The sequence below is a fragment of the Falco rusticolus genome, chromosome 20, assembly GCF_015220075.1.
Source record: "Falco rusticolus isolate bFalRus1 chromosome 20, bFalRus1.pri, whole genome shotgun sequence".
Classification (NCBI taxonomy): domain Eukaryota; kingdom Metazoa; phylum Chordata; class Aves; order Falconiformes; family Falconidae; genus Falco; species Falco rusticolus.
This window is the reverse complement of record NC_051206.1, coordinates 453,416-480,311: the sequence shown is the minus strand read 5'-3', so window position 1 is coordinate 480,311 and position 26,896 is coordinate 453,416. Positions and strand designations below refer to the sequence as shown.

Here is a 26,896-nt window from a genome sequence, read left to right as displayed (position 1 = left end):
AACAGAGTAACAACTATGGCTGGCAAACTGAAGCTGATTTTGCATTGGTTTGTAGTGTCTACCATTAAATGCTTTGAAATTCACATTAGCTAGCAGCACACACAGGGGCATGTATCTGGAAAAAAATCCGTTAAATATCTGACAATTATTAAACCTGAATCCCCTAACTTCCACATTTTAAGGGGAAAAGACTACAACTACCACCTTCAGAAAAGCATTCCTAATTGAAAAAGTGACTTTCCACCAAAGAAACACAGCATCTTTTGCTAGAAGTAGACCAAGACAAACGAATTCCTAGCTCAAACACGCATCCCATCAACACTTGGATCAATTCAGCACTCTTACAATATCGCAGGTACCCAGAGAAACACAAAACACAGCCCCCTGAGAAGGTGACACTGGGGCAACCCCCACCCTCTTTGTTTTAGCTCAGAGTAGTACCTGTGACTTGCGTTACTTCGCCACACATGCACATCCCAGAAACTCCTTAGCAAATTCCTGATTTATGGCAACATCCTTCTAAATGTTTCTGCTACTCTGGTCCTCATCAGAGAGGCACCGTCCTCCTCAAGGCTCCAGTGCAGGGTTCTGTCGTGGTTTTCATTCCCTACACACCGGCAGGAACCAAAAGCACCATCCAGTTTGATCACAGTTTTGGTTTCTTTTCATAAACAAAAGAGGAAGATAGTAGCCTGACTCATCCAGACACTCAAATGCCTCCTGGGCATTCACCTCAGCTCCTCGAAACACCAATCACCCTAAAGTCAATAACAACACCCCCCAGCCCATACCGGAGCACTAGGATGATGATGATGATGCTGACTCTAACCCTGGCCTCACAGAACTCCAAGGCCAGCAGTGCTGACCTCCCACAGCTGTTAGTCCTCATACAAACTTGGAGGGGAATTTTTTCAAGAGATTATTCATGCTATTGTACGGATTAGTGCAAGATGACTACAAAGACTCAACTAAGAACCATGTTTGTAAAAAAAAAAAAATACCGATTCACCAGCATTATAACACCAAGACAACCAACCACTCAAGTTCCTTCTAGATTATTCCCATCTACTTCCTTCCAGAAGGAAGGAACGTTCCTCCCTGCCCAGGAAAGCAAGTATCCAGACACCTATTTTTAAGGGGGTGGGGGGTGTACCTAACTGCAGCAGATATTCTGGGGGATCTACGCAAGAGACTGTAAGCACGTGGAGACATCAGCCATCTGGCACACTTCGCAGTGCCTGCATTCAGGATTCCTGGTTCCCATCCTGGGCCAGGGAGCAGTCATCTTCAGCAGGGTTGCTCAGCAGAATTGAGGGTGACCAGTGACAGCTTTGACAGATAGAGGTAAATCCCCAGGCTTTAATTCCAGAAATTCTGGTTCAACCAGTTCCCCAGGCTCACAACTCGAGTCTCCCCCCACACCATCCATCACCATTCCAGAGACTCTTTCAAGCCACTTTTACATCTCATTTATTTTCTAGGCTTCACACGCTGCACCAAAACACAGGCTTTTCCTCTCCCTTCTAAAGCAATGGGGATGAGAGACATTTCTTTTCCAGACAGGATATCCCTCCTCCTCCTCCAAAGTGCTTCACAGGGGACTTTCCCTTTTAGCAGAAATGCCCAAGACTTCACAAGATGCCTTTTCAACACTGCTGAACCACCAAAATTCACTGCAGATGCAAAAAAGTTCTCCAGCCGAGGATTCAGATGTCAGTAATGCCGGAACCGAGTTGCCAGAGAGCTCCCCAGGTCTCCAGCTGAGTCCGTGAAAACAGGCTGTTTACCAGCACCTGGGGAGCACACGCAGCTACACCGAAAGGCCAGAAGTACGCAATGCTGCAGCACTCCTGACCCACGCTGACTCCCCAGATGACCTACCTTCCCTATAAAGGAAACTGCATTTTCACCCCTCTGTTCCCACCAAAAGGCAACAGCCTGCAAACCCACGAGCCAGCTCGCTCTTGTCCCCTTGGAGACTTAGCTCACCACACAGCAGGATTTCTGACTCCCCACACCAGCAGCCCAGCTGGGAGGAAGCCACCTGCATAGCACATTTCACCAGAACTTCCATAGCCTTATCACGTGGTCAGGAAGAGAACACAGCAACCTATTTCACAGACCTGCCGCACCTGTGCCCACAGATCTGAGTTGTAGCCAACCCTAGGCTATGCTCCATCCCAGAGGCCAGCCAAGAAACCAGGAGTCACAGGGAAAAGCCCTCAGAAGTAGCAGCTCCTCCAGGACTGCAAGGTATGGAGCAGAGGCACTTCTCCGCACAATCCGCACTACCACCTTGCTCCTTTGGTGGCTGCAGCTTAGGCCGGCCGAGCAGGAGACAGCCCAGTGACACACAGGCTCACTTTCCGGCACTGTCAGCACCAGAGCAGAACCTGCCAACAGATTATTCATCTGCAAAAAAAAAAAGTTTTCCCATGCTACCAGGATAAGGCCAACCAACATTAAAAAAAAAAAAAAAAACAAAAACCACAGACTGACAGCTTCTCAGGTTTAGTTCACATAGCTCCTAAGCTTTGAGGGCCAAAAGGGCTTTGGAAATATCAACCAAGGCAAACCTATACTACTAATTTCAAGTCAGGTTAAAAAAAAATAAAATTGCTATAGTTACTAGTTGAAGGACCGGTGGTTTTGGTGCTCCTCTCAGCACAGCACACAGCAGAACGTATCAGAAACCATGTTTGAAAGATGGTCACAGACCCGTTTTCTTGTACACTGTGGTGACTTGAAAAACCTCAACACACACAGCGTACACAGAGTCCCTTTTCCATTTTAGGGTTCTTTCTGTAAAAGCCAACACAGGTCCTCCCACTCAGCTCTCATACAGCAGCTGCCCTCTCCTTCGCAATTACAAGATCAAAACAAAACACTGTTTTGACTGAAATCGCAAAGGATGCTGTGCAGGAGACAGACCAGGAGCAGGTCTAAGGAGGCCAACATCTCCCTGAAGGTCGAGGCTAAGGTTACCAGCCAGAGCCATTCATAAGGTTCCTTATAGCCCTAACAAATTAAATGTAAAATGATAGTTAAAGCAGCCGCACTGGTTAGAATTGAAAAAAATACCACCAGCAGCTTGCTGCTCTGCAAGGACTGTATGCATATAGAGTTCTATAACCCCTGCTGTTCAATTTTAGTTCTTTAATGGTTTTATTTTGAAAAAGAAAAAAAATTTAATTGGGATTACTGCTTCCCCTGCAGAAACCCCACACAAACAGAAATCCCTCGTCCCTGATCACAGCTAGCTCTACTCAGCCTATGTGCATGATATATCTATAAGGAATTTACTCCAGTGTTTCATTCCCCTCTGCTTAAGGTAGAAAAGGAGGCAACCAGCTAAAGAAAGTTAAGAGTAAAGACCACTTCTTTCTTTATTTACAGCACCTTGTTCTGCACCAAAACATCTGACAATTTTGGTGGGGGTGGTTGTTTGTTTTTTTTTTTTTTAAAGTCCCAGCTTCGGGAAGGTGGGAAACAACTCCTTGAAACCCTCTCGCTTCCTAAAGCGTTAAAAAAAAAACCCAACACCCGAAACAAACCACACACCAAAAGCAAACCAAGCGCAGCAAACCCACAGCGGGTTTACACGCGGGAAGAGCTGCCGTGTCAGACGCCACCGGCTCGCCAGCCTGTCAAGGACAATGACAAGTTGGGGGGGCCGGGGGTAGAGGGGGGGCGGCGTGCCCGGGAAAGGCCGGAGACTCCCTCCGCCAGCGCTGCGAGGGGAAGGGGCTGGGAAGAGCCGCGAAGGCTCCGCAGAAGCCGCGGGGCCCTTACCTTCCGCCAACACCTCGTCCACCGTCACCTGGTGGCGACCGATGCTGAACACCCGGCCGATGTACCCGCTGCCCGCGCCGCCGCCGCTGCCGCCGCCGCTGGTGCCCGAGCCGGGGCCGGAGCCGCCCTGCTCCCGCCGCGAGTCGAAAAACTTCTTCATGGCTCCGGGGGCGGCCGCCGGGCGCTGGCCGTGGGGGCGACGCCGCGCCCGCGGGCCCGAGCCCCCCGCCTCGCTGCGCCCGCAGCCGGCCGAGGCCGCCGAGGGGGCCCCGGGGCCGCTCGCCGCGCGGGGCCGGGCGGAGCAGGCGCGCTGTGCTCCGGGGGATTCACACCTGCAAAACCACAGGGGGATAACGGGGGGGAGAGAGGCGTTACCCCGCCGCACGGCCCGGGGCCGCCGCAGCCCCCTCAGGGGAGCCCCGACCGACAGGGCCCCCCGCCCGGTACCTCTCTGCGGGCGGGGGGTGCCTCCATGCACCCCGCAGCCGTGCCCAGGGCCGGCCCAGCCGCAGCCCCGCCGGCTAGGTTACGGCGGGGGCCGCCTGCCGGTAGGGCCCGGGGCCCGCATCGCCGCTCGGCGGAGCTCCCGGCGGCCACCAGAGCACCGTCAGGGACCGACCCCGCCGCCGCCGCCCCCCGCCGGCCCCATCCGACCAGGAAATGGGCTGTCACAGGAAGTCCCGGCTGCCGGCCATAGCGCCGCCCCCGCCAGCCCCAGGGCCCGGCCCCGCCGCCACACGGGCCCTCCCGCCGCCGGCGGAGCCCCCCGGGAGCGCAGCCGTCACCCCACGCCCCGCAGCGCGGCGGAGGGGCGAACGCCCTTCGGCATAGGGGGGGGGCGGGAGGCGGAATGGCGGCCCCGGCCCTGCCGCGCGGCACCCTGGGAGCGGTAGTTCCCGCGCAGCGAGCGGGCGCGGCGGCGGCGCGGCGGGGACTACAACTCCCGGCATGCAGCGCGGCCCCGCCGCGGGGCGAGGGGGCGCGGGCGGGGGGCGCCGCTTCGGCGGGGCCGTGAGGGGAGACCCTCCGGGCAGAGGCTTCCCAGCGGCGCGGCCGGCGGGATGGGGCCTGCGGGGCCGCAGGGGCAGCGGGGGGACCCCGGGGGCCGTTCCTTCCCCTCAGCGGGAGGGATGGGCGCGGAAATCCTGTCAGCGAGGAGCCGCGGCCCGCGCTGGCGCCGCGCCTGGTGACGGCCGTTCGGGTTTAATTTCGAAATAGTGCGCTTAAACTTGACATTTTCGTGTCATAATAATAAAAGCGCCCTTCTGTGACATCTTGGGCTTGGCCTGAAGTGCACGGCTTGTCTTCATGCAGGCCCTGCGAGCGGCCTGGTTCAAGAGCCTCAAATAAAATTGAAAATAAATGAGGTAATCCCCAGCCCGCAAAACTCACTGAGGCTTTAAACCTGGCAGTTGGGTTTGCGATGGCTGCATCTTGGATTTACTGTTACATTACATCTTCCTCCTCCTCCCTGCGCCAGTACCTCACGCATCGTGCAGCGAGGTGCTCACATGCCGTGACACCGCTCTTCCAAAGCTCCCAAAGCTTTTGGGTCAGGCTTCAGAGGTTTGGTCTAGCTCAGATCTCGTGGAATTTCTTTTAAAGATCCTTTGGGTTCTTTTCAGCCTTTTTTCTCAGAAATCAGGAATTTTCCAGCTGATGGAATCCACTGCAGCCAGCTCCTTTCTCTGAGTTAACCGGGAAGGCCGGAGCTGGGATTTCAAACAGGTGAGGGAAATATTAAAATGGGAAAAATTGGTTTTCCCAGCTTGCAGCCCAGAATACAAAGCCCTGAGGAGCATGTGGCTGCCAGAGGAATGCCTCCGTGACAGCACCGCTCTCCTTCTTCCCCTCTGACTGGGGCAGGAGCGGAAACTAGAGCGTGCTCGTGTTTTCCCCATGACTATTGTTTCCTGTATTATGGTAATAACTACAGCCATCCTGCTGACAAGCTCCTGTCCCAAGCAGACTGGCTGGGCAGGCCCCGGTTACTGTGGGATGGCAACAATGTTTACCCTTTGCACAGCCCTTTTTCCTGCATCACTATTGGGCTTGGGCTTCCAGCGACGCCAACAAGACTGGATCAGCATGTTGAAAACAGACCTAATTCTTGTGTCCGCCATCCCCCAGCATCTGAAGACTTTCAAGATGCACATGGCTCTCAGGCAAGTAAAATTGTCAGTGATTATATTTTTACCATGTTGGATGCACAGATCTAAAAGTGCATCGCTGTACAGTTGCTTATCTGCTGAGCCACCATGTCTCTTCAGTACGGTTAATGCTTCACCTCTTCCATCATCCTTGTTCTTGACAGTTCCTGTAGGTAAGGGTCTACAAGCCCACCCTACAGACCTCAAAGTCTTCCTTGACCACTGTCACTCTCCTGTAGTTCATAGGGTGCTGTGGGGTATCTGCACCTCATTTCCAAGTGTCCTGTACGAGATACTGTAAGTCCACACAGCTGAAACTGCAATCATTTCAGCCAGCCAGCTAACACAAGTGTGAAAGCTGTCCTTTTTCATTTAGCAGGCTTTAAATGTCATTAAACTCTGCTCAGCTGTGGTTTGGGGCTATATGATGAGTTGCCAGTGGCCAACACAGAAGAGTCACTTGCCTTTCACATTAAATATGAACTGGGTAAAGTCTCAGTTGCTTCTATCCTTTCTTCATTATTATTTTTTTGTAATTACTCTAACCTGTGAAAGATCCCCAGACATCTATTAAGACTGAGGTAAAACACCCCGTGCACAAAGAGAGTCCAATAATAAGTGATTTCTGGGGACTCTGCAGAACTGAACAATTTCCAAGGAAATTGGGCATCTCAGTACAGTACAGGGAAATGACTCATTTCCAACTAAAGAAGATAAAGCCTACCGCCGTGCAGAGAGCTTGCAGATGCACTGCTGAATATCCTAACTAGGGACTGAGAAGTACTCTTTTTTTTTTTTTTCCCCTCTTTTTTTTTTTTCTTTTTAAAGGTACCTGGGAGTGCTGAGGCATAATGCAGACAAGTGTCAGACCCACATACAACTATGGGGCCTTGATGTTCTGGCCACAGGCGTGCAAACTGTCGGTGACCATTTTGGGGACCAAAAGCACAGCAGAAGCCTATCATCGGTTGCAGATGCTGCTGATATTCTTTATTGCAGAAGGCACAAGGCTCGGCTGCACTGCTGCAGTTCCAGTGACCTTCATAGGGACCAGAGAGAACCGAGTCTGAAAGCTGTAAGGGAAAAAGCTCATCAGTGATTGCCAGCAGAGACATGATCTAGTCCTTCTCTGCTGTTAGCCTGGAGCAAATCCAGGCTGCTCACAAATTTGTCCCATTGCAGAGAGAAACCTCAATCTAACTAATACCATGAATTCTAAACACCAAGATTTAGCTGTTAAAATCCCATGATGCTAGGTTTAAAATATTTGAGTCCCAGTGATGTGGTCAGCAGAGCTGTTTGCCTGCATATTGTCTCCCTGATCCCTGGTTCCCTTATACCGCTAAGAAAATACATCCAAATCCCCAGGAAGAAGCACATTAATACAGCTGCATCCCTCTTGATCAAACTTTCCAGACAGCTCAGCATTTTCTAAATAAAAACATACGTTTGGAAAGGTTTCATCCGATTAACCTAAAAGCGAGGGCACACCGACCTCTTCTGGACATTTCGAGAGGTGGCAGCGAGGTAGAAAAGCGCCTGCACGGTTTTCCGTGCCTGGGGATGCACAGCTATCCTGGGGCAAGAAAGGAATGGTCATGGTCTCGTGTATTCATTGCATATTAAGTCTTCTCATCCAGCTATTTTTATCTCGATAAGGATGTTCCCTTAACGGCACACGTTTAGTGCAAAAATCTCAGTCGAGCTTCTCACCAGCTGAAGGGTAGTAGAGCCACGATTTTATCCATCTCTCTTTCTGCCCATGATTTTCTGGAATCCAAGGGTTTATTTTAAGCACAGAGTAGTGGCCTGAAAACACTACTGGTACAACCAGAAAAACCATCACCTTACCACTCCCAAGAAAACGGTCAACTCTCAAGCGTACTATCACGTAGCTAGTAATGTGGCTAGGGTCAGAGCTCTGCAACGGATCAAAAAGCCTTCAAACTCACACCTGTATTTTACCTGTTTAAAAAATAAATTTCCACCTCTTACATGTTTCTCTTTGCCCTTCTAAGACATACTCAACAGCAGCAGCTATGCTTCCCGCAGCTAGAAACCAACATCCTCCATCAACAGCAATAATACCCATGGCCTAGATATATATAATAAGCACACATAAAAATAATTGAGCTGATTAAGATCTGTAGGCTCATGCATGTTTGATGCAATATTAGCACAGCCTGGACCAATACTGCGTACATCAATAGGATTGACCGCCAAGGCAAAAAGAGGCACATATCCCAAGGATCGTGACTTGGCACTACAAATACACACTCTTGTTTAAAGCAGTTGTTGTTACATGAAGAGAAATTTGCAGGTTTGGGGTTCTCACTGCAAAGGGCGGTAGCTGCATTTCAAGCAGCAGGGTCCTGAGGGTGCCCTCAGGCTTTCGTTGCTCCAAGCAGTCTCACCTGGGCCTCTACCTGGCGCATTTTGCCCATCGACCATGACCTCCATTTAAGCACAGGCCCAGAGGTCTCACTCTTTCTCTCGGCAGCTGTAGGGCAGCCCTGGCTGTGGCTCTGTCTTTTGGCTTTGCTGGGTGAGCTCTGGACCGGTGGTGTGAGTAGTGCTGTTCCGTAGCGTTCCCAGCTTGGTTTCCTGGGTAGGCTGATAGGCTCGCTGCCCTGCTTTGCCTTGTGCTCATGGGTGCCTGATGAAGCTGCTTTACTGCCCCGACTGTATTTAGGCACGGGAGGGCTGGGTCCCGTGTGCAGGCTCGTCCTTAGCTTGTTTTCTATTGTGCAGCAGCCCTGCTCGCATTGGTGTTTAGCTCTAGATGTATCGTGTTAAGATGCTGACGTTTTCCCTGCTCCAAGCCCTGCATCAACCAGTGAGTTTCTATCATATTCCCATGAAGGAATGAATGCATGTGTGCCATAAAAATTACTCTTAGCTGGGCAGTCATAACTCTGCTTTCATCCCCTAGAGCTGGGTTATAGCCAAATTACACAGCAGCTAAGTAAGATAAAGCTAAACAGAGGTAGATATTAATTAAGAAGAAAAAAGTGAAAGCTACTCATTTCCTCTTCAGAATGTATGCTAATTAAAGTAAACATTCATTAAGCCCATTAAATGAAATTTAGGTTTGATAATGCATTTAAGGCTGCTGGAAGCAATGGTGTAGCAGTTCGTAGCCTGCAGCTTTGGGGAAGGAGAGTTTAGGCTGTACCACAAATAACATATAGCTTCCACAGGGCATTAGGAGTTTCCCTGACTGAACGTCTCTCCCTGGAGCTGGCAAATGCCCTAAGGCCTGGGCCTTAGGTGACATCAATTAGTCTTGATAGCGTGAGTTTGTTCAAGACAAAATTGTATTTGTATAAACTGTAATGTAAATGCAATAATAGTGGTCTAGCCCATCTCTTGTCCTTAATGTAAATAGGCTGCAGCACCACAAGCAGTGTCATTCTGATTGTGCTGCATCCACATTGGGCGATGTCTTCCCAACAAGTGACGGGAATGGCTTACCAAGGCCATGTGAAGGCTTCTGCATGTCTTCTGCCTCAGCCTTAAGCTGTACTGGGGATGTTAAAGCAGACCAGTGTTCCCCTAGTTCAGTTTGAACAGTGTAAGGTGGGACAACACAACTAGGATCAAGAGCAAGCGACAACTTGTATGACTGCAAGGGGATCTTTTGGAGGTGAAGGGGTCACCTCACAAGCGCCCAGCCATCTTCACAACCACACTGCAGAGGTGCTTGCTGACTCCAGCCCCCCTTCAGATGGCATTCGTTGACACAGGCAGCACACGAAGCTGTCTAACCACCCGTGCCCCAGCAATGTTTGCCTTCCTTGCTGCTTATAGCTGCAGTTAATAAAAGAGAACAGTACAGTGGGCTCACGGCCAAGTGCAGCCTTAAGTTTCTCTGTAAGAGAAAGGCAGAGTGGGTGGGTATATCTGAGATGGTGTCTGCAGAACAGCAGCGTGGAAAGCACTGAGTGCGGTAGCACCCGAGATGCTGTTGTAGCTGTCACTTAGAAATCCTAAGAGCATCCAGGATCTCCTCTTGTGTGCCTGCCTGCAGAATATGCAAGCAGCCCTGTCTTAAAAATCTTGAATTGAAGCACTCTTGAAATGGGGAGTTTGACTCCTGGCTCCTTCATGCAGCTACTCATTGCTGTCTCCCCTCATAGCTTATTTTCTATGGCACGGAGACCACCACATCTGAGTGGTCTCTTGTTTTAAAGGCACTTCAGGTTAGAGGGATTTTTCTCAAATCCGTTCCTCTCCCCTGTTCCTTCTTGGCTTTACGTGACATGTATGTTTATGTCATCAAGCCAGCCTAGCCAGAGAGCCCTTGACTTGCATAGCAGTACTGGTACGCTGCGCTCACGGCTTTGTAAAGCCTGGATTGCTAAGAGGTGGAGTGCTGCACATTCCCCTGGTAATACTGACCACGTAAAAACAGTGTTTCTAATGGTTATGGTAAAGTAATGAAGAGCTAAGAACACTTTTCTTTCTTACGTGAATTGGAATACTTCCGTCTTCCCACCTCACGTTTCTGGGAATGTGTTTGTCACCTTTCTTCATCTCTCTGTGTTAAAAGGGCTTCGCTCAGATGGTAGAACAGAAGCTTCAGGCTGCCTCTTCCCAGGGGCTTCCCCAAAACAGTTTCTACACCAAGGCTACACATGTGGAAGCGGACATTTCATCTTACACAGTGCTGAACTGGAGGTAAGGAGACGTCCTTGCTCTAAGCATCAGAAGTACCCCTACGTCTTCATAGCGAGTCCTAATATCTGCAGTTAATCTAGTGATTAATCTGATATTAATATGCAGAATGTGAAAATGTTTTACCCTCTTACAAGCGCATGAAAATCAGTGCTTTAGAAAAGCAAGCGCTGGTTTTCAGCCTCCACCCTAACCTCGGCTACTCGCTGCTATGGAGACAGTAGTCTTAACTGAGCTGCAGCATTGCAACATCGTTCCGGCAGCACTCATGCAACAGTAGAATAACCCCATTTTCAGGGGCTGCCAAATGCAAACTGCATTTATACTTCTAGACTCCGGTATGAAAATGAGCATTCCCTTATGAACTTCCTGAAAACACCTGCATAATCCCCAAAGGCCCAGATTCTGGCCCCGACTTCAATCTGTGGCAGATTGGCTAATGACTTTGTTAGTGCCAGGATATGGACCTTGGTGAATGAGGTGAGGCTGGTTCTCTGAAGCTAAAGGCAGATACCTGCCAATCAAAGGCCACAATGAAAATCTCCCCTTCCAGCACTAGGTTCCTCTGCTCTCTGAGGTGCAAATTTAAAAGGCCAAGTCCTTAGGGCAAAAACACAAATGCTGCCATTTTCTGAGAGGTTTGGCTCTGTTCTCGTTGTGGGACCTGGAATAAATACCTCCTTCCTAACAGGCTGGCTGCTTGAGCTCAATCTGTTCACTTAATGCACACTGCCATGTCTTTCTGTGACCTTTAATTTTTATTGTGTGTTTTGTAGAGATGGGAGAACAGCAGGATGGAGCGGGAATACAGAGCAGATATGCAACCGAGTGAAGTCGGGGGTTTTGGAGAACTTTATAACAAGTGGGTTTAAAATCATCAGAGACAACCAGGATATATCAGTGAAAAGAAAAGCAAATGTGCTTTGTCACCTACGACACTGATGGGAACTGTGGCCTTGTCCATTACTGTTCCTCTTTTGATGTAAGGATAGCAAAGCTATGTTAGACACTGCTTCAGGCTGGAGATATTTAAGGATAGCCATAGCCTTTCCATAATTTAAGAGATGAAGACAACATACTGAAAGCTGAGCAGACCCTAGACAAAGAGCTCCTGGAGAGACAAAGCTCTGCCTCTTCAACCTTGTATAAGAAATTTCTCCTACAGCAACAACCCCTTGCCTTCCTGAAGGGAGCAGCTCCTGCAGCAAGGTACAACAGCGTTCAGGCAGCCATTGCCCTAAACCCCTTGTCCTTCCATCCACCTTCCAGAGAAACTCAGCTAACTCTCAGCATGTTCAGAAGCTTTTGTACTTTGGTGGGCTTTTTTTCCTTTCCAATATTCAAATAATCATGATTGTCTGAACTGGATGGCTACGGAGATAGCATCCATGACCAGCCAAGCTTATGGGGAGCTCAGCTGTGTGTTGGGTCAGGATGTGGCTTCTGAAGAGGCTACGCTTGCATGACTAATTCTGGATGGCTAAAAACATCCACGCAAACACTTTGCGTCTCCAAGTATTCCTCCCTACTTGGAGCCTCTCCCAGGGGGCAAGAAAAGGTTAAATTATGCAAATCATGAATGGCAGGATTGGTGCAATATTTAAAGGGTAAATAATATCCAAAGAAGATTCATAACTTACAGTCTTAAATAATTACTGTTGCATATACTGTTGACTGCAGTATCAGAGCCATCCAGTCCTCAGGGCTGAAGAGGCTGGAAAGCAAACAGAAGAATGAAGCTTTGGAAAATGCGCAAGCTAAAAAAATCACAGGCAACGTAAGATGAAGAAACACAGCAGTTCTGCTGGCGGATTAAAATGCACGGGTACGGGCCCAAAGCAGGAGGCAGCTGACGTGAGAGGAAGGGATGAGAATGGAAACTTTTAACAGATGTAGGAAGGAGTTTCTCCTTAGTGACTGTTGGTAGTGTGTACCAGTCCACACTGAATCCTGAGTGGGGTAAAGGGCCAGATTCTGCAAGGGAAGAGACTCTGCAACGGGAAAGGAGAGTGCTTGTGGCTTGCACCTTGTTTTTCTGTTACTCCCTGTTCAATGTCCCCCCGTGTCAGCAGAGAGTGAGTAGGTGCTGGCCAGCTGGCCCCTGTGGGCTTGTTTTTGGGAGACTGAGCTGCAGTGGGAGCTATAATAAGCCAGCTGCACAGCCATGCTCACTGCAGCACAGCCTGCATTCATCCCTGCTGCTAAAATTAGGTCTCTGCCAGCAAAAGAGCATGTGCAAAGAGGCACAGGGGTGAGATATAACTGTCGTATGAGCTGGAAAAAAGAACCTGAGAGGGCTGATTTACCCATTACGATAACTGTACTTTTGGCATCAGGGGAGGCCAGAGTCCCTGAGGATAAACACAATGAAGATATGTATTATTGCAAGGCTGATTCCCCTCTGTGAGCCTCACGATCTTGTCAAAGGCTGACCCTGGCAGTGTCACATCAGGGTAAAAACTGAAGTCCCTTTGCCTGAAGTGTTTTGACTTGAGGGCGGTGCCATTTACTGAGGCAAAAGCAGTAACTTTTATTAAAGCAATCACTCGTAATGAAATCATGGCTGTTAGCGATGCAAAGCTCTTAGACAAGGGGAAACAATGCTGAAGACCTGGCGAGTTGCTGTGGGAGCAAAGGAGACATAATACAGGTAAGATCTCCCCCCGTGTTGTCTGTGGGGATGAACAGAACTTGCTCAAGGCCGTTGCTGCCTGTGTGCTCCCCGCCGTCGTCCCCCTCGCTCCCCCCTTGGGTATGCCCTTACACGACAGCATAAAGCCAGGCATCGGGCTGGCTGTGCTCTCAGGCTGCCGTAGGAGACCCCCCTCTGTTCCCGGAGATTTTTACAGGCAATGCTGGGGAGCGTGGAAGCCGCCCCAACCTGCCCCGCCACCTTTACTTGCAAGGGCCTCTGTGTAACCCCAAATCTGCACTTCCTAAATGTGCGTGAGGCTCCCTGAGGGATCTCTCCCTGCTCCGGATTACAACCAACTGTTCACGGAAGGGCAGAGGAGCGAGCAGGGCTCGACTGCCTTCCCATCAGGCGTGCCAGAAAAGCTGTTTTGCGCTGACGAGTCCCTCCCGCTCCAGGGCGGGGACTTTGCCATCCAGAACAAGCTGAGCAAAGCTCTCCTCATCCCTGCCAAGGCACCCACTTGGGACAGGTGAGTGCCAAACCGGCTGGGGGGTCCCCTTTGGTATGGGGAAGGGGTTGCATGGCTAGAGGCGCCTGGGAAGGTGCCAAGTGCCGTCCCTGCTTGCCAGACCGCAGCGGCTGGTGGCCCGGCCGTGTGGGAGCGGGACTGCCCTTGGCTGGGCAGATGCCGCGTCAGGCCACGATGCTAAGACATTTAGGGTGTAGGGGCAGCCCTGGAGGGCGCAGGCCTGGGCTGAGGAAGGACAGGGAGGCAGGTTGTGGGAAGGAGGAAGATGGCTGACTCTTCCCAGGCACAGGGAGCGCAGGTTTTGCTTCCTATTTCTGCCGTGCCCAAGCTGGCACAACCTCCCTGCTGGATGCTGGAGCAAGGAGCGCATGGCAGGGGGCTTGTGGAGCGACTCCAGGTGGGTGCACAGGCCGAAGTGAGGAGTACAGCACTGTGCTAACTCGGTATTATATTTTTACTCCTTTTGAGGGCAGTGGCCAGGAAAAGGTCACTGTGTGGGAGGTGCTGGGATATTTCAGCTGGCTCGGGGCTCTCCAGCAGAAGGGAGATCCTTCCCTGAGCTGCAGATCGGGCTGGGATCAGAGTCAGCCACCTCGCCGTGAGCCCCAGAGCCAGGGCACCCAGCCTCCCTGAAGCACAGCCGGCTGTGGAGGGCGCAGGCTGTATCCAGCACAGCTGGCAACAGCTGGCAGTGACAGAGCCATGGAGAAGCTGAGCAGGCATAGGGTGTGGGTTTGTCTTCGAGTAAACGTGCGCCGAATAAAAGAACTAGTCAAGCAAGTCCAGTGTTTGCCTTGCAAGGGGATGGGTCGCAAAGCGGTGGTTTTCCACTCCAGATCCCAGGTGCAGGACTGACAACATGTCCATGACTTGGGGGAAAAAAACAAACCAACCTGTGTTTATATCCTGTTAAGCTGTTGGGAGCTTTGTGTGCCGGGAGCTGTGCGTTCTCTGTGCACAGTCAGGAAAACTTGATTCAGAGCAAGCCTAGGTTTGGGTTGGCCAGCACATATGACAGTTTCAGCAGTTTTCTGAAAACTGAAGTCTATTCTGGATTCAGCTGTTAGAGGACGTTGATGTGGACTGACAACTGTCTGATTAGCTGATAAAGCCTACCAGGAAAAGGTCATCCATGGAAAAAATTTGAATAATGGGACAGATGCCTCGTACACCTGCACTCGCACCTGGCCACAGTTTTTTGAGCCTGTTCTAAGTCAGGTTTGCTGTACCAGCGAGCTCAGGCCTTTATTCTGGGATGAAGCAAACATCAGGTCAGGGATTAACCAGGCCACCTTAGAGCTTGCTAGCAGACTCTTTGAAGTTCAATTCTTCAAAGCACGGAGCTGCTCCTGTCCTGAAGCTGCTTTTCCCCATTTGAGCTGCAAGCCAAGAGCCATGCTAAGCTGCAAAGCACTGGCAGATCTGTCTGAGCAGTTCCTTTCTCTCCCTACTAGCAAAGGAGAGTTTTAACTCATCTAATGGCCCAGCCTGAGCAGTTCGTGGAGATGCCTTCACCTGGGAAAGGGAGGAAAAGGGTTCCAGGGGCAGGGAGGGACTGTTGCAGGAGAACCTGATTGACCCGCTGAGCTCTTCCACCTGTAACTTCAGCGGCTCATCTCTTGTGGCACCGCACACAGAAATACACTGGGAACAAAACAGCATTTGCAGACTTTGCAGTGGGGTTAGCACCGCCGCCTTTTGCAGTGCTCTACTCTTTATATTCCCAGTGACATTTAAGCTGGATGAAGAAATTGGAATCTTAGAGTCAATATTTGATGACATTTCTGTTGTAATTTGATATTGCAGGAGCATTTGCCCTGAATCCAGTACGTGCATCCTTTCCTCATGTTTTTGGTTTCTTTCTGCCAGCTCATTTGCACTCAGAATTTTTCTGCCTCCCACCTCCTTTTCCTTGTTTATTGACCTTTCTTTTGCCCTCTAATCAACTTGCTAAAACCAGCCTGTGCAATATCCCTGCTCCTGTGTACAAATCAACTGGATGGTAAAACTGCATTAGAAAAACATCTGTGAAATTCAAAGCCGTTATTTAATGTCTGGCTAAAGCAAATAAAGCTGGCTTTATATTTCTGTAAAAAGATGACTTTTCTGAGGTCTAGGTCATAATTTTGACCGCTGAAATCTACAATCAAGCGAAAGAAAGCAAACTCAACACTAATAATTTTCCATATGTTGCCTGACTGCCCAGAGTGTAATAATGTACAGATGACCTGGAGAGCACTTGGGAGTGCCTGTGCGTAGCACGTCTGTGGCAAATGTCATGCTAAGAGTAACTTGCCTGAACAGCAGCCTCCAATGGTACTCCGATTTGTAAGAGTCATGTGAAGCATGAGCAAAGACACTCCTGTTCTTGCACAACTGTCTGGGCTCATTGATAGCAGCTATTAAGCACCATGAGAAGGATTAAGGAGAGATGTTGTCAGCCACTGGCATCACCCTTCTGCTTAAGGGCTTTAACACGAGAACCTCAGCTCATGCTGTGTGGGACTGGAGTTGCAGGGAGGTGAACCTTGTCCTAGTACCTGACATCCTGTCACTGACCGGGGATTTGGGAAAATACTTTGGGTGCGTTCATGTATCGGCCCTATGCATGGAAACAGAATTATGAACAGGAAAAGTAACCCTGGGGAGATTACAAGTAAGTTTTTTGGGTTTGTTTTTTTTTTGTTTGGTTGGTTTTTGTGAGGGCTTTAATAGTCAGTTAAAACTACAGTCTTACAAGGAATTACGCATTGAACCGAACTGGAGAGATGTTGGATACAGCAGATTTTAATTAAAGGAAGATAATTCTCCTGTCCCAGTCCTTGAGTAAGGTTATCCTTTGCATGCTCATCTAGACATTGATGTTGCCTTTGCCTCCCAGGGGGTATCTGTGAAGGCTGTTGGGACTGTGCAGGCACCCTCACCCTAATTCACTCTCAGTCTTCCACCTGGCAAGGTCAAAGCCATGTGTTTTGAAGGGCATGGGAATCAAGTCTATTTTCTTTGCTCCCAGGGCAACATTGTCTGCTTCTTCTTAAGGCTTCAGCCAGGCTGTCACACTAGCAATAGAAAAGAAATTTCTTAAATTACTAGTGCTAATCATCTGCTTATGTACCACATCCCTCTTTCAGGCAGGGTGGATGCCCTGGCCCTGCGCTGCTGCTGCAAGCCAGCCTTTGTTCATTCAGTACAAAGCAGGACTGGAAATTCAGGGATGCTGCCATGGACATTCAGTAGGGCTGTTCAAGTTAACAGCTCCATTTTGCTGGCAAGGGTAGGTATATTCTTTTAATTATTTGCTGGAAAACTAACACTTCCTCTGTTTTTTATTACAGTTGTCTAACTGCCTGGAGACGTAGACAATAACAGATTGACCAAATACAAGAGCGATGGTGAGTGTGTGTGTTTTCTTTACCATCCTGTGCCAGGCTTTGCTCTGATCAGATAACCCTGGGGAGTGTAGCTCAGATAAGGACACAGCAGGAAGAACACTGTCACTGTCTGCCCCTTTATGGAGGGTAAGCTTATCACTTCTCTCTTGTTCCTCATGCTAGAGGAGAATGACCCACACAGACGGGCTTTTCCATTTGGGGAGTTAATGGAAAATCTGAGCAGATATTAGTTTAAAGAACATTAATTTCTCCAGATAAACTTCCTGGCATATTATTCTTTCCAGGTTCAACCTGCAAGGTAACCAACTATACAGTAGTTATCACTGTGCCTGTTTCAGAATGCCTAACTTACAGGAGAGCTAAGCAGCGTTTTGCTAATGATTTTCACGGGAACATGGAGAGCTTTGTAAGAGACAGTGCAGCCCCCCAGAAATGGTGCTGGACAGGAGGCAGGAGAAACCTGTTTGGGAATCACTGTTTTGAGCAAAACACAGCACTTCCTGGTGCGTTATTTTACAGAAGGATGGACCTTGGCTGCTCTTAGAGAAGTCAGGGATAGGGCTTGATGGGAACAGCTGCTTCTACAATTTACATGGAAAACTGCTAGGAAGAAGCCCCAGCTGGACTGAACGGAGATGTCAGGCTGCTTGCCATTAGTTAACTGGGAACAAGATACTCCATGGGCAGCTATATGAAGATATTTTCTCCTTTTAGTTGTGTCCCTGTGGCTGACTTCTTATGTGGCTGGGAAGTTCCTCTAGAACAAACTGTTTCTCTTTAGGGTAGGATGGAATCCTGGTATAACATCAGTTGTGTTTGGTGGGTGGGCTTTACTTGCTGTGTCACTGTGTTTGCATCTTTTGAATGTTCTAATATATTTTTCTTTAGTTCAACTTTACCACATGTATGTATGTATCACATTTAGTCTGCCTTTCACAACTCCTCTCCTGTGGGTTTAGGCAACAATCAAGGGGGTCTCAAGCTTCAGTGCTGAGCAAGAAGCACAGGCACTAAGGAAGGCTATGAAGGGATTTGGTAAGTTGGGCTGCCTCCACTGTTAAACCCTCTTTTTTCCCTCCAAGCACTGGGAATGTTTTGTCTGGTGGTTTGTTAGAGGGGAAGTCTGACCATTTGCATTGCCCCAGTGCCCCAGGAGGGCACTGAAAGGAATTGAGTGACTTGATCAGGCTGAGACTTGAACCCAACTGGAAATCCAAGTCTTGGCTACAAAAACATCCTTAGTCAGGCTCTTGCCTTGTCTCACACTGTGGTACCACCGTGCCGCTGGCTGGGTTGAGACACTTCTGTATGCTGATCTAGTCCCCAGAGTGCTGCTGAGAACCAGGTTGTGTAAGGACCAGAAGATGGCTAATGGCACACTGTGGACAAGACCAGAGCACGCATCTGGTTCTTGTGCAAGCAGCTTGACTGGTTTCCATTGTTTTTCTCCAGGCACAGATGAAGATGCCATCATTGAGATCTTGACCAAACTAAACATTTCCCAACGTCAGCAAGTTCTGATCACCTATAAAAGCAGTATTGGCAGGGTAAGTGGTCTTCAGAGATTAGTGACTGTAGCTTTCACTGGGAGATGAAGACATTTTGGGGGTTATGTCACTTGGGTGAAATGTGAGCAACATCCTAGTGTCCACTACAGTAAGGTTAGCACAGGCTTTCCCTGGCCAAGTTTATTTTGGTCTTGTTCACTTCAGAGCAACTGTTCACCCAAGGAGGGTTGAAGCGTGAAGTAGTAAATAAGTTCTTTCTGTTCTCAAAGGCTGTATCTTCTCCCAGCTCCTTTCTCCAATCTCTGTCCTCTAGGACTTGATTGATGACTTGAAGTCTGAGCTAAGTGGGAACTTTGAAAGGGTGATCGTTGGTATGATGACTCCTACCACCATGTACGACGTGCATGAACTGAGGAGGGCTATGAAGGTTTGGAAATCTTCCTTTTATGTTGCTTAAGTTCTGGTCAATTTAGTATGATATGGCATAATTATATTTTATTATTAATGTAGTATTATTAACATATATAATTAAAATAATCCTAGTTGCACATCAAAAAAGTTGTCATAATAACATTGGATCTTGTCTTTGCAATTCCCTAGGGGGCAGGAACAGATGAAGGCTGCCTGATTGAAATTCTAGCTTCTCGCACAAACGAAGAGATTCGGCGCATTAATGAGAACTACAAACTGCGTATGTAGTGCGAAGTACAAGCTGTTATCATACTGCTTGAAAAGTCACTTGTGTGTATGCACAAACATGTGAAGAGGAAAGAGAAGGGTCTGTTAGCCTTTAAATGTGACATATCAGCCCATACAGCTATTGCCGTTTGTCCAAAGAGAACCTCTGAGTTAAACAGGTGTCAGCAGCTGCGCTGCCAACAGCCTCAAAAGTTCAGATTTCACCCAGAAATTGAATCGCTGTAAATAAAACTGGATGGGTTGATTTTGCCTGTCGGTTGGGTGTCTGTCCATGTGTGGATCTGTTGCCAGTTTTATACTGGCTGTGCTTCTTAATTTTGCCCTGTAGCACTAAATACAATAGCTGGGCTGCTATGATGATAGCCAAGAAGGCCAACAGCATCCTGGCTTGTATGAGAAACAACAGGGCCAGCAGGGCTAGGGCAGTGATTGTCACCCTGTGCTTGGCACTGTACGAGGCTGCACCTTGAATCCTGTGTGCAGTTTTGGGCCCCTCACTACAAGAAAGTCACTGAGGTGCTGCAGCGTGTCCAGGGATGGGCAGCGGAGCTGGGGAAGAGTCTGGTGAGCAAGTCCTCTGAGGAGCAGCTGGGGGAACTTGGGGGGCTTAGCTTGGAGAAAAGGGGGCTCAGAGGGGACCTTCTTGTTTCTTACAACTCCCTGAAAGGAAGCTGTAGCGAGGTGGGAGTCAGTCTCTTCTCCTAAGTAACAAGCAATAGGATGAGAGGAAACAGCCTCAACTGCACCAGGAGAGGTTTAGATAATAAGAAAAAATTCTTCCCCAAAAGAGTGGTCAAGCACTGAACAGGCTGCCCAGGGAGAGGGTGGAGTCGCCAGCCCTGGAGGTATTGAAAAGCCGTGTAGATGTGGCACTTGGGAACATGATTTAGTGGTAGCCTTGGCAGTGCTGGGTTAATGGTTGGACTTGATGATCTTAAAGCTTCTTTCCCACCTAAATGATTCTGTGATGTTCAGAGCCCTGAGCACAGTTCTATACCTACCTAGCTTACGGCTGGCAAACGTGGACAAACAACAGGTGGTGGACCTGTTACTAACAGATGTCATATGTGTGTGCCCTTGCTAGAATATGGCTGTACCCTGGAGGAGGACATCGTTTCTGACACATCTTCCATGTTTCGAAGAGTCCTCGTGTCCCTCTCGACGGTAAATCCAGGCTAAGGGAAAGGGGGGTGAATCTTCCTGTTGCTGATGAATGTGCCTCTCACTTCGGTGATGAGGTGTTCCAGGCTGGCTTCTGGGTCACTTATTTTGCATTTCACACCCAGCTTCTAGAGGGAGAGGAGCCTGGCCCTGGGTGTGCGTTAGTGCCGTGTTGTCTTTTTCACATGGTCCAGTTAAAGGGGATTTCTGCTCCTCCTGTTATCCCAGATCTGGGTTCTTGACCTGCTGGGCAAGAGCCAATCCACATGGAGCTATTTATTGCATGTCTGTGCAGAGATGGGTTCTGGGTGGTAAATCCACAAAGCTAGCACGCCTCAACACATAGTAAAACCTTTTATACACTTTGAACAATTGTTTACATTTAAGTTCAGTCACACTTAATTTTCATTGGTTCTTACGAGCCTCATCTCCATTTAAAGGTACAGCTTACTTTTTTTGCATGGGGCATGTTCTGTGGGGAGGGGGCATTTTTAGTAGGGGGCTTTCTTTGCTCGAGGGTGGATCTTTTAGTATGCTAATTAGGATAGTTGACACATAGTTCCAGTAATTTTCTGTTTACTCTCATTAAGGATTTGGGATTCCTTGTGCTTACCTTGTTGTGTCCCAGCATATTTATGGTGTCTGTGCCTTCTCCCAAGGCTGTGTTTTATTAACTGTTCCTAAGGATTTAACTAACAACCTCTGTTTTTCAAATTCTTTCTTGTTTTTCACTATATTTACATTTCCCCCTCTCTTTATTTTTTAAAGTAAGTAATTCTTGTATCAGTTTCAAAAGGAAGCACAAATTACATCTGAGCCATATTTTGCTGCATTTTTAAGCTGCTATTCAATTTTAAGGATCCCATTGTGCATCTCCAGTAACTCGTTTTGAATGGGGAATTTGCAGGAACTGCTTCCACTCTGGTGAACGGAGTTTTTCATCCTTGTATCTCTGCAGGGTAACAGAGATGAGGGAATGTATGTGGATGATGCCCTTGCTCAACAAGATGCCCAGGTGTGTAGCAATTTCCTTCCTTGGAAGAATTGTCTGTTCTTGTACCTGTAATGCGTGGTGAATCCTTACTTTTTCTAGACCTCATCTGTTTTGTTTCAAGGTAGAACAGTAAGCCTGAAGCTGTGCTAGACAGCAGCACCCTAGGTGGAGACCTGGGCTCTGTTCTCAGGTTTGACCCTTAGAGAAGCCTCTTCACTGTTCTGACTCAGCCGGTGAAATGGAGATAATGGTTCTAGCCTCCTTTGCAACGCCGCCGTGGGGAAAAGTCTCTGGACAGGCTGGGTGTGTGGGGGGAGAGGTGGCATTTCACTTGAGAGCTTCTGTGCTTTGTTAGTATTTGTTGTAAAATATCTGTGACCTAGACAAGCAGCAGGCCAGCAGTGCTTAGGCACCAAGGATCTCCTTGTATGATAAGGTGACCTGCCTAGTGTATGAGGGAAAGGCTGTGGATGTTGTCTGCCTAGACTTTAGTAAAACCTTTGACACCATCTCCCACAGCATTCTCATGGCTTGTGTGGGCGCACTCTTCTCTGGGTTAAAAGCTGGCTGGACAGCCAAGCCCAGAGCGTGGTGGTGGATGGAGATACATCCCACTGGCGGCCGCTCGCGAGTGGTGTTCCCCAGGGCTCAGGGCCGGGGCCAGCTCTGTTTAATATTTTTACCAACAATCTGGAAGAGGGGATCGAGTGCACCCCCAGTCAGTTTGCAGATGACACTGAGCTTGAGGGGAGCATTGATCCGTTTGAGGACAGGGGGCTCTGCAGGGGGGTCTGGGCCGGCTGGGTCAATGGGCTGAGGCCGCTGGATGAGGTTCAACAGGGCTCAGTGCTGGGCCCTGCACTGGGGTCACAATAACCCCACGAAACGCTACAGGCTGGGGGCAGAGGGGCTGGGAAGCTGCCTGCGGGGAAGGACCTGGGGGTGCTGGCTGACGGCCGGCTGAACATGAGCCAGCAGTGTGCCCAGGTGGCCAAGGGGGCCAACAGCATCCTGGCTCGTATCTGAAACAGCGTGGCCAGCAGCACAAGGGCCGCAATCAATCGATCGTCCTCCTGTACTTGGCAGTGGTGATGCCGCACCTTGAATCCTGTGTTCAGTTGGGCCTTCACTTCAAGAGGACATTGAGGTGCTGGAGCGTGTCCAGAGATGGGCAGCGGGGCTGGGGAAGGGGCTGGATCACCAGCCTGATGGGGGGCAGCTGAGGGAACTGGGGGTGTTTAGCCTGGAGAGAAGGCAGCTGGGCAGGGGGGAACATTATATCTGTCTACAATTACCTGAAAGGAGGCTGTAGCAAGGTGGGTGTCAGACTCTTCTCCCCAGCAGCAAGTAATAGGATGAGAGGAAAAATCCTCAAGTGCCAGAGGACGTTTAGATTTGCTATCAGGAACAGTTTCTGTACTGGATAGGGTCTTCAAGCACTGGAACAGGCTGCCCAGGGACATGGTGGAGTCACCATCCCTGGAGGTATTTAAAAGACATGTAGATGTGGCACTTGGGAACATGGTTTAGTGGTGGCCTTGGCAGTCCTGGGTTAACAGTTGGACTTGATGATCTTAAATGTCTTTTCCACCTAAATGATTCTATGAAGTAAAAATCTCATGTTGTATGCACCTGTTCTTCTCCATGAGCCTCACCTTGTCCCTTGATAATGTCTTCAAGTGCCTGTATGAAGCTGGGGAGAAGAAATGGGGAACAGATGAGGTACAATTTATGGCCATCCTCTGTACACGGAACAGATGCCACCTGCTACGAGGTAGGACCCTCTGCGGTGTCCTGGATTTTTTTTCCTTGTTTGAGGACAATAATTTTGTAGGAGCTTTGTACTTGTTCGTTAACTGATTGTGAACTCTTCCTAAGCCAGCAGGTATCCTACAGCCCAGTCCCATTCAGTTCTTTAAGACCGTTTCATTCCCTCCTGAGACGAAAAAGGGACCTGAGAAAAACATCAGTACAACTTGCTCCAGCCTGTAAATTGGAGATAATGAAGTGTGACTCCCATTGGGACAGAGCTAAGCATTTAAACTGCCATCATTAACTAGCAGTTCTTGAAAATGCTAGCAGCAGTGGTAGGCCAATTAGCAAGACAGTTGATAATTAAAATGAATTATTTCTGTGGGACAGCCCAAATTTAGCTTACAATGTCACAATAATGGTACAATGTTCATACAGAGCATGAGGAGCTTGATCTTGCAAAGTGATCCTCAGTGGTTTACACACTGTATGCCCTGAAGCATCTCACTCGCTCTTTTTATCACCAACTCTTCCTCCTAGTTTTCGATGCCTACAGAGGGATTGCTAATAAGGACATAACAGACAGCATTAAATCGGAGATGTCAGGAGACCTTGAAGATGCTTTGTTAGCTGTGGGTGAGTTCCCTGCTTTTAAACTTTGTCTACAACATAATTAAATAATTAGAGATATTGTATCTTGCCCTGGCTGGCTGTGTACATGGCTTCAGGAGGCAGATACTATATCTTTTTTGCAAGCCACAGTGTTTTAATCTTTGCAGATACAACTGGGTGAGAAAGCTCTGTACTTTATGATATTGCTTGCTTCCCCAAGTGATGCTTTGGTAGCTGACGTTTGCTGTCGGGAAGTATTAAATCCTTAAAGAAAATATGACTGAGCACTGGGCTTGGAGACATCAATTTATGGCAGGTCACTGACTATGGATGTCTGCATTGTACTTGCTGTTTGTTGGCCCGGAATTACATCTTTACAGAATAAACACCTTGCCTGAAAAAGTGCTGTAAAGGTTTGGAAGACTTTCTCCTTCAGTTTTTATTGGCCTTAATTCTCTTGTTCTTGTCTCCCTTACAGTAAAGTGCATGCGAAATAAACCTGCATATTTTGCTGAAAGATTGTATAAATCCATGAAGGTAAAGAGCTTTTGGTGCAAGATCGCTGGGTTTCCATGCTCAAGTCAGTAGCATGACAGCAATTATTAGATAAAGGGAAACTCTGCTGTTAACTGGGGGGGGGGGGGCAGGGGGAGGAAGAAAAAAAAAAAAAAAAAAAAAGCCTGAGCTTCTATATGGACCTCTCTTCCCTCGGGAAGCTCAGAGCAACATGCTTATGCAGCAGCAAGCTGCTAGTGGATAGCTCCATTAATGCAAAAATGTTCTAATTAGGAACAGATCCCACAGAAGACCAAGTGATAAAACCTTTGTGTCTGTTGCTGGTGCTCTGTAGTTGCAGACAGTTGGTTTATTCCTTTAGGGCTTGGGAACGGATGACAACACGTTGATCCGAGTGATGGTGTCCCGTGCTGAGATAGATATGCTGGACATCAGAAGGGAATTCCTGACCATGTATGGGAAATCGCTCTACTCCTTCATTAAGGTACGCTTTTCAGGGTTAGAAACGCAGCTGGATTTGCTAAGCAGCTTGAAAGAGACAGGTCTCCACTTGACACCCACTGGGTATTTTAGAGGAGGTGAAATGAAGGAGACTTTATGTGCTGAATGTACTAAGAACATTCAGGAATATTTATGAAAATATTTATGAAAATATTCCTGAATGTTCTTAGTTCTTAAATTGTCAAAGAGGATACAAACCCTACAACAAATTGCATGTGCTGGAAAGAACCCAGCCTCTATGGAGCTGTAAACCTAATTGTGTTCATTTTTGCTTTTCTCTCTAGGGAGACTGCTCAGGGGACTATAGAAAAGTTCTGCTCAGACTCTGTGGTGGGGACGATTAAGGGATGCCTGGTGCACGGCCTGGGTGATGGGAAGCAGCTGATCATAACCATTTCTTTCTTTTTAATTTTTCCAAAATACCTTATTACTTGCTGTGAGTATTGACTTGGGTTAGTTAATGCTCTGGTTAGATAACGGCCATTCCGGTTGACCCTTTTGATACGCTTTTATGCTTGGAACACCCATTTGTTTACTAATTGGGCTAGTAAATCCCATCTTAAACAGAATGCCGTAACCAAATACATAAAAGCTAGATTGTTTCCTGGCGAGCTGTCCCTTTGCCATTGCATTCACCCGCAAAACTTATCAACTGAAGCAAACTTGGATGTAGAATGTGAGAGGCTGCACAGGGAAAAATTAACCTCATCAGTACATGGAGACCGCAGAATGCAGGCTTGCTTCAGTTTTTGCAAGATAATTAAAACCCAAAGAAATCAATCATCTAAAATACAAGCACGTTTAGAGCTTAACTTGCTCTCTGTTAGTGTGGAGCATTAACAGCCTTGCTGCTCTTTATGTATATGTTGCCTATAGATCTGTAGATAGTGAAGATGTCACTGGTGACATGAGAAAAAACTCTTGCTGCCCTGATTACAGAGCAGCCCCGTATTCTTGGTATGTCTTCCTTGACCCATGGGAGTATAAATCATCAGGGTTACATTACAGACCCTTCCTCTGGATGAAGTGATGTCACCAGAACGGTGCCTTTTCAGGAATGACCTGTCCCCAAAGATGCATGTTATCAGCACTACGTGATGCCTTAGCCTGGGGTGCCTCACCAGATCTCACAACGTGGGCTGGTTGGGGCCCATGTAACGCCCCCGTTAGAAGGTCCCATTTTTGTGCCTGTCCCTGACTCGGACACCCACCTCTGGAAGAGACTTTTCCCCCAGGCCCCGCACCCCTGCCTGTTAAGCTGAGCGTTGTTTTCACTACAAAAATACAGTTCTTGTTTGGCTTAGCAATTTTAAATTTTTTTAGCTGTTGGTATATAATCCTGTTTTGAAGGCGTCAGACTGAGTTTCAAATTTGGAAGCACAAATACCAGCATGGCCTACACCCAATTCTGTCACTCATTTTCTTCTAAACTAGGCTACTGTTGGCTTGAATAGGACATACTTCTGTGGCCTCAAACCAAGTAATTTTCTTTCTTGCTTTGTGCTGTAATTGAAGACACATTCCTTAGTTTTGGTGGGAGAGGATGCAGGGCTTTTTCCAGTTCCACTGAAACCTTCTGCTCAGTGAAAGAAAAATTGTCTTACCCAGTACAACAGGCTAACAGATGCACTCAGGCTTGGTTTTGTGTTTCAGTGCCTCGTTTTATGTTGCTGACTTTTTAGGAATGAATAAACAATTCTTTTCCATACCTTCTGCCACAGCTGTGTATTCTGGGAGAGAATGATGAAATAACTGTGTCCTTGGGGAATTTTCAACAACTTCTGTGCTCCAGTGCTTTTTCTGTTAAGTGTGGACCTCCATACACCAGCTGAGTGGGGAGAGGCTGCAGGAGATGACTATCAGCCCTTCCGAGCGGGGTGCCCAGGGCCCTGTCCCCCTGGCTGGAATACCACTCCAGCAGCAGCTGTCCCCTGCTCCTTAGAGAGGCAGATCCATTGCCCCCACCCCTGTGGGCCCA

The 26,896-nt window shown here is 48.4% G+C and overlaps 2 protein-coding genes and 1 long non-coding RNA gene across 18 annotated transcripts in view; 1 reads left to right on the top strand and 2 right to left on the bottom strand.

The window, feature by feature from the left end:
• The window catches only part of AAK1 (AP2 associated kinase 1), an 85,471-nt gene extending 80,836 nt beyond the window's left edge, over positions 1–4,635 (bottom strand). For 8 of the 15 annotated variants that reach the window (XM_037371415.1, XM_037371419.1, XM_037371423.1 and 5 more), the window contains exons 1-2: positions 4,240–4,635; positions 3,793–4,124 (exon numbers count right to left, since the gene is read on the bottom strand). In XM_037371415.1, coding sequence (XP_037227312.1) covers positions 3,793–3,952 — 160 coding nt within the window. In that variant the 5' untranslated portion in view covers positions 3,953–4,124; positions 4,240–4,635. The remainder of the gene's footprint in view (positions 1–3,792; positions 4,125–4,239) is intronic. The other 7 variants (XM_037371429.1, XM_037371430.1, XM_037371431.1 and 4 more) reach the window with 3 other exon arrangements.
• Positions 4,636–4,804: 169 nt separating this feature from the next.
• On the bottom strand, positions 4,805–20,459 carry LOC119140391. Its single transcript, XR_005101606.1, has 3 exons — positions 20,040–20,459; positions 14,962–14,967; positions 4,805–4,816 (listed from the first exon to the last, which is right to left on the bottom strand). It is a non-coding gene; the product is annotated as an uncharacterized LOC119140391 (long non-coding RNA).
• On the top strand, positions 12,386–26,627 carry ANXA4 (annexin A4). 2 transcript variants are annotated; one of them, XM_037371707.1, is made up of 13 exons: positions 12,386–13,269; positions 17,119–17,175; positions 18,135–18,210; positions 18,628–18,722; positions 18,997–19,110; positions 19,284–19,374; positions 20,467–20,546; positions 21,502–21,558; positions 23,218–23,311; positions 23,830–23,925; positions 24,380–24,438; positions 24,779–24,901; positions 25,203–26,627. In XM_037371707.1, exons 2-13 carry the CDS (start codon positions 17,173–17,175, stop codon positions 25,260–25,262), a joined length of 948 nt encoding a protein of 315 aa, XP_037227604.1. In that variant the 5' UTR covers positions 12,386–13,269; positions 17,119–17,172; the 3' UTR covers positions 25,263–26,627. The 2 variants fall into 2 exon arrangements, with proteins under 2 accessions (XP_037227604.1, XP_037227603.1); XM_037371706.1 differs by lacking the exon at positions 12,386–13,269 and adding an exon at positions 13,419–13,783.
• The last annotated feature ends 269 nt before the right edge of the window (positions 26,628–26,896 follow it).

Coding starts and splice junctions, on each gene's coding strand:
- ANXA4 (XM_037371707.1), top strand. Junction 18,211..18,627: donor GAAGGCTATGAAGGGATTTG/GTAAGTTGGGCT, acceptor GTTTTTCTCCAG/GCACAGATGAAGATGCCATC. Junction 21,559..23,217: donor TTGCTCAACAAGATGCCCAG/GTGTGTAGCAAT, acceptor AATGTCTTCAAG/TGCCTGTATGAAGCTGGGGA.